The following is a 9,337-nucleotide window of genomic DNA, read 5'->3' on the forward strand; positions in this document are numbered from 1 at the left end:
AGAGATTTAGGTGACCTCTTTCAAGAAAAAAATGGACAATAAAAATATGTGATTATTAATTAAAGAACGTTCCTCAGGAGTGCTATATATGGTTTGGTAATCAAGTTCTCAACCAAATTCAATAGGATTAGGCAAAGTTGTTTACTCGGTCAATTGTTAGGTAATTAATTGATTGAAGATAATATACATCAACTTACAAGTTATGTCAAATTGTACTCTTACTCCAATGAAAGATTAGACAATTTTCAACCCGGTAAAGAATGATTCGACCGTATTAAACTCGGTTAAACCAGAATAATCTGGAAAGTGAACGGCCGGTTCACTTAAAATTTAAAAAAAAAAGTAGAACACTAGTCTAATATTTTGTTTTACTCCAGTCCAAAAAAAATTGTCATATATTACTTTAATATAATTATACATAATTATTAATTATATAAAGTTAAATCTTTCATCAAAACAAGCAAAGATTAACATGTGAGTGCCAAATATGCCTATAAAGCATTGTATCAAAGAAACTTGCTGAACTTGAATTACATGAACAAAATTTATAGCTCAATATGATACCATAACTTCACTAAAAATGTAAACATTTTTGTTTTGACAGACTGAAAATGTAAGCTTTGAATGAAACCCATCTGACAAATATGCCTATAAAGCTTGGTATGAAAGAAACACACTTAACTTGAATTACATGAACAAACTTCATAGCTCAACATGATATCATTCTTCACTGAAAATGTAAGCTTTCTTTTGTTTTGACAGATTGAAAATGTAAGCTTTGAATGAAACCCATCATGCATATATGTACTTGGAGGAATCTTGCCAAAGTGCAGCAGCCAAATCTGAACCAATGATTGGGCAGAAACAAATCCTTGGTTTGAGAAAGAACTCAAGTGGTTTCTTCCTTTGATTGAGTTTGTAATGCATACTCCAAATCGAGCACCGGTTCTGTGATGAAAGGAAGGCTGCCAGGATCTTCTTCCTCATCCAAAAGATGTAAAGGTGTTTGTGGAGGGTAATTGTTCAAAACTAAGTCTATTTCCTCACCACTGATCTCCTTCTGATTGAGAAGAACCTGCAGTGCCAATTCATAACCCCTGGAAATGCTTAGTAGCCGAAGAACTTGATGAAGAGGCAAACAAGGTGCACAGAATGCTAAATGAGTTATTTTCACAACAGTAATGTGTTCAGCAATTCAGCTTATTCTATGTAATTTAACTTTCATGCTCAGAATACCTTTATGGCTTTGAGCAAAGCTGCATGGTGTGTTCTAAGGAGAGACACCGTCTTTCCGTACATTTCACGTATCAGCTCTTCAGTCCTTTGTGCAACCTCATCATCCATCTTAAAGTTCAGTGGGGGTTCAATCAAGTTGTAGTCATCATAAAGAGACCCTTCAAAATCCAGCCTTGGTCCAACAAATCTAACATTCTTCCTCCAAGGTGGTGGTTCTCCATGTATGACCATTGGATTCTCCAAATTCCATCTGCAAGAAAGGGGAACGGAACATACATGACGAAAAAATAAGCAGAGACGTAAATGTATAAAAGTACAAGTAATAATGCCAACATGGTTAATATTTTGCGAGCAAGCCAGGAAGCATCAGCAAGGTAATCAACTGAGGCTTTTGACGTGTCACGTCCATAGATGACCTCCTCAGCAGCTCTACCTCCAAGCAGAACCTGTACGCCAAGACAGACACAAACTGAAAGAAATAATTTATAGAGTAAAAAATGGAAATAATACATATACTTGATACATACCTGAAGACGATGCAGCAACTGTGGTCGACGTTCAAACATGTATGATTCATCATCAAGTCGATGAAATACCACTTGAGATAATGTCTGCAAGACCATTAGGCACATGTAAATCATTCAGCTATTTAACCTTTTGTTAGTAAAACTATAGAAACAAACAAATAGCCTTAACTAGCATATATTTTGGATAGGCTCCATATGTTTTTTCCTTCTTCCCTATCTAAATCTACATCTTTTACGATTACATAAATTATCACAACTTTCCATATATCACCTGTAACTACAAATCATTCCTTGTATTAATCTCCTTTCTAATTCACTTGCTTGAATTTTCATACTTTTCTGTACAAAATTCTCCCGTGTTATAGTAATGAAATTGTGTTGCAGGTGTAACATATATATCCCTTATTCTTTTCTGAAACACATATTGTCATTGTCTCAAACATGAGAATAGGAAAAGTTGACAAAATATTTGCGGACAAAAGTAAAGGACAATATAGTGAAGGAAGCTGAACAAGGACCTGACCACGAGGTACTATTGAGATGCGATCACAGCGTTCTACTATTGCATTTTCATATCGCCGGAGAAGATGAGACGTTATTGCAACTCCCACTTCAGTAGTAGCTCTACGACACTGTCCTTGATAACCTAATTCTATTCCAACACGTTTAGGTCCGATTGTAAGTCTGTCAACTGCATCATCCATATCTGACTGAAGAATTGAGTTATGTCGTTTCCTGACAGCAACAAGAGCAGCCTCTTGGACCAATTGTGCCAATCTTGCTCCACTCCAGCCTGAAAATTAAGATGTGTTCAGAGAATACAAGTAAAAATTCAATAAGCAGAAAAACTGAATACATACCTGGAAGGTTCTGCGCATAGCTGGATAAATCAACGGTCTCTGACATTTTTACTTTGCTAGCATGAATTTTCAAAATATCATGTCTTCCTTTTGCACTTGGAGGGCGAATCCTAATCTACAGGAGAATATTTCAATCACTGTTAACAGCATATTATCATAGAGAAAACACATCAAAATATAATCATGAGAACTTAACAGTGGCGCAAGTTAAGTCATTGTTTCCACCAGAAGATTGTGTTTTAAACAAAGCACACAACAAGGAAAACCAAATGAGAGAATCAACTAATTCTCTCTCCATTTTCTATTATCGTACAGAAACAAAATACTTTACCCTGAACTAAACCAAAAGTGAGAAAGAAATCAACTAACTCAGCCATGGAAAGAAACCTTGCGATCGAAGCGACCTGGACGAAGAAGTGCAGGATCCAATAAATCCCTTCGATTCGTGGCAGCTAGAAATATAACACCCTTTCCAGTATCAAAACCATCAAGCTCTATCAACAATTGGTTCAACGTTGTTTCTCTTTCCTGGGTGGCTGCATTATACATTTCATCTGCAGAGTCCTTGAAAATACCTTGACGTCTGATCACACACAAAGTTCACAATCAGGCAGGAACAACGCTTAGTGGAGTTGGCATGTCAGTTCACAGCATATGTAAACCATGCAAAATCATTAGCTTTGCAACAATTTAAAAGTTTTAGTTCCACATAATGAAATTACACAATTCAAGAACTGGGAAGAAGCAATTACCTACAGACTATGTCATCTTCAATAGTTTACTGCAAGTGAACTTCCCAAAAGTACCCCATACCCATAAATACTAAACGTGGCAATGTATCTTAGCTTGGACTTAACAAAATCTCCACAAAACAAACCTAATGTCCGTATCCAGTCTCATTTGTTACGACAGCATATGTAAGTAATAGAGTACTAAACTAGTACCTAGATTAGACCAACCAATTGATCAACAATGCATGCAATATAGATGCACTTATAATTACATACTCAATGACCAGTGGGTTTAACATAAAGTTTGGTCTACTTTTATGATTCAAGGTAATTACTTACTCTGTTTGCGTAAGTTTGAATAATGTGGACATCACAAAGTCATTCTCTCTACTAAACATTTGGACATGCAATGGACAAAGACAATTCTCTAATTTCTAAAGAATTTCATAATATAAACCCATGCAGCCATACCTAGTTGCCAATGCATCAATTTCATCTATGAATATAACTGATGGCCTGTTTACCTGCAAAGAGAAACAAAATTTGAGTACCCACTAATCAAGATCTCTTTAAAGCATACAAACACAGAAACTCTACAATCTACACCATTTTAAAACTTAAATGAGAGAAAGAATCCCTTCACTTAGTCATATCTCATGTTGAACAATATCTTACTTCCTCATGAGACAAATCATCTGTCGATCTTCACAACAAGCAAACCAAATGTAATGAACTTACCTAACGATAATAACAATAATGAATATCCGACCTAACATTATTTATATGTCTAGAAGAGGAATTGAAACACATAAAAGCTGAGTAATTTTCATTAAGCTCTGTGATGATGATCAAACAAATGAAGCATATATAACAGAAAATGCAGCTCAAATTGTCATGAATCCAAGATCGAAGAAAATGTTGAATAGATTTGACTAAATAATGCAAAAAAACATGGACATAAACTTTTTCTTAGAGTTATGAATACCCTTAACTAGCCACATCACCATTCACATAAACTGGACAACTGTGTGGTCAGAACAATCAGTAGCACGCAATGCTTTTGATGTTAACTTTACATCAAGGAGAGGAATGTGAAAGCAGGATTCAAGAACCTGGTCACATTACCAGCAGTACAATATTTAACAATTGGATGCTTTAGAAATAGAAGTAGAAGCACCTTGGCTCTTTTAAATAAATCCCTAATACGTGCAGAACCAACACCAACTAAAACTTCCACAAATTCTGATCCAGCCATTTGGTAAAATGGAACACCAGCTTCGCCAGCTATAGCCTTGGCTACCAAGGTCTGCAAAAGTATGATGAAATTTAAACATACACCAGACAACATTGACTCTTCCATAAAAGATAACTTAAAAACAAGCTATCTGACCTTGCCACATCCAGGAGGACCCTCCAGAAGAACACCATGTGGAGGTTTGATCCCCATCTTATCAAATAGCTCAGGAGTTTTAAGGTATTTCACCAACTAAACAAAAGCATAAATAACCTTAATATGTTTTCATCCATTACAATAAACAGTATGCAGAAACTAAAATGAGAGATATAAAACAAATTGCTGAATCAAAAAAATAAATATACACAGAAATTAGGCAAGAGATGTGTATTAGTATCAGGAACAGAAAATTCAGGACCTAAATACTGAGGGAGCCAATGTCATAGAATTCAAAATAATTACATGAAAACTGTTAAAAGTTAATATGAATTACAGACCTGATCTATTTTTCATTTGTCTCAGTTAAAACCCTTCTTTACTATTTCTAATGTAGTTGCCAATGTATTCAGGTGTTGTGGGATGTTTGCAGTTGTGTGCTCTATATCAAGTTGAGCATTTCATATTTGTGGGCTGCTGTACCAGCCATATACGTAAAATTTGACACTTTTTGGTCAGGAAGAGTTAAATGAAGAATTAATGGCCTGCAAGTAAATGGGCAATGCCCTGCTTGCAGGCCTCTACCGAAAAATGACCCATGAGATATTAATGCCAAAAAAGATTTGGGTTGAGAATATATAGTGTAGAATCGAGTCAAAATCAGTTATTAGTCATGGTCTAATACATTAAATCATTAAAAAAGCTTTCAAACACGTGGAGTAAAGTAAATCAATATTTAAAATCACTTAAATTTTCCAACACAGAAAGACCGGCACCCCCTAGGCCAACCAATGTATCTGTCTGTGATGGAAAGTAATTTGTGCAGAAAAGTGTATCATACGCCATTGACAGAGAAATATACTCCAATAATCACTCCCCTAAAAAAGAAAAAAGGACTAGATATTCAAGAGATCAAGTTCAAGAAGTCAAGAAACCTTTATATCATGGAAAAAGATTTCACTTCATCTTAAGTGGGCTAGTGATAAAGATGTGTACATTAAGAAACATGATGGCACACTCAAAGTTAAAATCAGCAATGTATAAAATAATAACCTCTTGAAGTTCCTCAACTGCCTCATCAATTCCAGCAACATCACAAAACTTAACTCCAGTTGAACCCTGAAAGGATATCATTCCAAAACTTGAACATTACGAATAACATAAAAGGGTACATTAAGAAGAGACTAATACAAAGATAGGTGTTAACACACATCAACACGAGCTTCAGCTTTTGACCGCGAGAAGTCTATTCCCTGCCAGAGATCCTGTATAGTAAAGAAACACCCCACAGAACATATTTATCAAGTAAATCAATGGAATGAAATTGCCTCAGTAATTCATGCATGACTCTATTAGCAAATTACTTAGTCAGTACTTACCCACTTCCTGAAGTTCTTAGGTCTTCTTGAAAGAGTGAAGCGAACAAGAAGGACCATAGTCAAAACAACAAGCATAATTGGTCTCAATGCCTTGAGGCTGGAAGATATACCACCAAAAGTGTAAATCTCATATATCTTAGAGAAAATGCCACCATCACTGAAAAAGTCAACAAGATTATCCCAAACCCTCTCCAAAATTGCTAAAGCAATGCCAAGGAAAAGCTTAAGAAATGGTTTGGCAATAGGCCATGCAACATATACAGTTGCCACAAATATTAAACTGGTAGCAGCAAATACTGCTGCTGCAAGGAAACCACCAACTAGAATTGCTGCAGAAGCCACAAAAAATGTCACTGCTGCTAGCTCAACCATCACTTTGCTAGATATGGAAGATGCAACCGGATGAGGGTACTCTGGCATTTTTCCCACCCAAGACTGCAACAAAATAATTTCAGAGTTAAAAGAACAATGACAAAATGGGTACCTCATCCACGAATTATGCTGAATGACAAACTTCGATAACATACTGACTACATAACTACGCATATCATAGCTTAGAAAAAGAAAAGGAAATGTAATAGAAAACAGCTAATTGATTATCCCCTTAGTAATAAGACTAACAAAAACAATTAACATTATTCAAGTATTACAGAGATAAAGATTAACAACCGTAGTGTGCCTCTCTATCTCATATCGTGGCCCCGTGTAGTCCTCCAAAATTGATTGAGCTTCATTTTTATCCAACCTGAGAACCCTACAAAATTGTACACAAAATCCATCACTACATTGCAGTGGAGACATTAAGGTATATAAAACCATATAACTAATCAACAACATCATTATTATTTTTTACCATTTAGTTGTATGCAAACTTTTATCACCAGGGATTTCCTTCAACTCTACAATAAAATCCCTATAATAACTCCCATTATCTCCCTTTGAAGTTATTAACTTAATTTTGTCTTTACTCAAAGCCTTTGCAAACTCCTCAATGCTCATTTTCGGACAAGACTCTATATTCTTATCAAACTCTTCCTCTTCAGACAATTTCGTGCCGAAAATATGCTCCGGCACATAAAGTTTCCCTTTGTACTCTTTAAGCAAGTCTTTCAAGTAAACAGAATCTTTCTTCTCTTCCAAGTCCTTGTTCTGTTCCACATTATCACTCTTTCTCAGAGGCTTCAACCTCTTCAACACATCAAAAATACCCACATTGGATTTTTTACCAAAATCCTGTTTTTCTTTCAAATTATAGAACTTTTCACCAATTAGAAACTTGGGTTGCACTTGGCTTGGGTTCTCCTTCAAAACCCTGCTCACAAAATCATCTTCGCTGGGATTTGAGTTGCATAGCACTGTGAATGGTGAACTGCGTTGAAGAACATTCCTGTTACGATTGGAATGGAATTGCTTCTTGAATGTTCCATGGCGGTGTGTGAAATGGTAGGGTTTGTTGATGTGAAGTTGGGGTGGAGAGAGAATGTTCATCGTTGTGGCAAATTCATAAATGTGTGGAAATGATTAAAAAGGGAATTAGGGTTCTAAGAAAATTGATGAATACAAATGCAATAAGATGATGAAATTGAATTCTGATTCCTTTCGCACCAACCCGATAAGGTTTTCATGGGTTTGTGTAACCGGGTCGGGTCATGGAGTTTATATAACCGGGTCGGGTGGAAAGGAATTGGAAAGTGGATGGACTCAAGTTGGAGTTTGCAAACCAACAAGTGTTACTCTAGTAGTGTACGACTCAACTATATATTAGGATTATCAAAAGGTTAATGATTCGTTTTCGGTGAACAACATTTATTGGGAGTGATAGTCACGCACCCCGAAATAGATTAGTTCTTTACCCAAAAAGAGTGAGGAATACCTTGGAAGTCCTAAAAAAAGTTAGAGTTTGCACTAATGTACTTTTTAACTATGTGAGATGAATTTTACTAAAGGTTTATACATATTTAATACATCATCGATCATTTATTTGTATTACTTTTGAAGAATCAATGATGATTAAATATGAATGTAGATAATAAAGTGATTGTTTATGAAACTCATGCATTGTTAATATATGCATTTTTCCTCTTTTACCATAATTGAAGTTTAATATCTATGCATTGTTAATGTAAAATATTTATACACGTAAGTATATTCAATATTCATTCATGTTACTTTTTTTAAGAGTAAATTACTATTAAATATGACTTGTAGATGATGAATTATAATGTATAAAAATCTTATACGGTTAATAGATAGATTTTATTTTCTTTCTTCTAATGTTTTTGCCTTCATATATTTAGTACAAAATACAATTATCAAATTAAGCTTTAATAAGAAAGTATGATATTAACAAACATATAATTAGAAACAAATTTTCATTAATTAGGCCAACACAATATTATTAGAAGTACCTCTTTCCAAAATAATACTAGTTTGCAAAGGATCTATAAGCTCATCCAAGAAAGACCTCAATCTATTTACCAACACTTTTATAATAATAACTAATAGGCCTAAACTCTTCCAAGGTTGTGGGATTAAGCACTTTCGAATAAGAACAATAAAAGTCTCAACAACCCGAGCATTCGAAAAACTAGTCTTCAATGCATCTGAAACAAGTTGCCAGATACCATCACCCACAATATGCCAATACTTTTTGAAGAAGATTGGTTGAAAGCCATTTAGTCCAAGAGCTTCAAACGAATGCATACTCATGATAGCACTTTTTACTTCCTCCTCTGTGACTCGAGCAATGATTGTTATATAGGTACATCTCCATACAAGTTTTTCTCATTGATGCTTAGGAAAAAACAACTCTCTCTATGCCATTTCTTTTGATTTTAAGGTTATGAATATAGTTTAAAAATCATTAGATAATGTAATATTTATAACAATTTGACTAAAATAACCTTATATGGTCTACATTGAAAACTAAATTAAAAAAGAAGTGAAGAAATGTATGGTGAAGAAATAGGAATAACAAATTAAAACATCAAATTGAAACAATGTGAAACGTAGGCATGTAGGATATGTGTCTTAAAACTTGAAATCCAATGACTATAATATCTTTTTGGTATGGACAAAAATACACATACTTATGAATATTTATAAAAATATACACAACAAATACCTCCAGTAATATTTTATATGTGGATAAAAGTATCATGATATACAAAGAACCACATATTCATAAATTTATATATATATATATATATATATA

At 34.5% G+C, this 9,337-nt stretch overlaps 1 protein-coding gene across 2 annotated transcripts; it reads right to left on the minus strand.

Annotated features, from left to right (window-relative positions):
- LOC109333004 (probable inactive ATP-dependent zinc metalloprotease FTSHI 1, chloroplastic) lies at positions 533-7,732 on the minus strand. Of its 2 annotated transcripts, none has more exons than XM_019568220.1 (16): positions 6,977-7,732; positions 6,793-6,877; positions 6,124-6,558; positions 5,956-6,009; positions 5,798-5,863; positions 4,745-4,840; positions 4,532-4,660; positions 3,826-3,878; positions 3,011-3,206; positions 2,624-2,738; positions 2,282-2,556; positions 1,764-1,847; positions 1,570-1,682; positions 1,237-1,486; positions 890-1,075; positions 533-848 (listed from the first exon to the last, which is right to left on the minus strand). In XM_019568220.1, exons 1-15 carry the CDS (start codon positions 7,609-7,611, stop codon positions 890-892), a joined length of 2,772 nt encoding a protein of 923 aa, XP_019423765.1. In that variant the 5' UTR covers positions 7,612-7,732; the 3' UTR covers positions 533-848. The 2 variants fall into 2 exon arrangements, with proteins under 2 accessions (XP_019423765.1, XP_019423766.1); XM_019568221.1 differs by having other exon boundaries at positions 533-809; positions 866-1,075.

The sequence above is a fragment of the Lupinus angustifolius genome, chromosome LG18, assembly GCF_001865875.1.
Source record: "Lupinus angustifolius cultivar Tanjil chromosome LG18, LupAngTanjil_v1.0, whole genome shotgun sequence".
Classification (NCBI taxonomy): domain Eukaryota; kingdom Viridiplantae; phylum Streptophyta; class Magnoliopsida; order Fabales; family Fabaceae; genus Lupinus; species Lupinus angustifolius.

Bases quoted from the DNA above. Each gene is read 5' to 3' on its own strand.
- LOC109333004 (XM_019568220.1), bottom strand. From the start codon at position 7,611: ATGAACATTCTCTCTCCACCCCAACTTCACATCAACAAACCCTACCAT. The intron at 6,010-6,123 runs GTAAGTACTGAC...TTTACTATACAG, and splicing joins CTAAGAACTTCAGGAAGTGG to GATCTCTGGCAGGGAATAGA. The intron at 5,864-5,955 runs GTGTGTTAACAC...ATATCCTTTCAG, and splicing joins AAGCTGAAGCTCGTGTTGAT to GGTTCAACTGGAGTTAAGTT.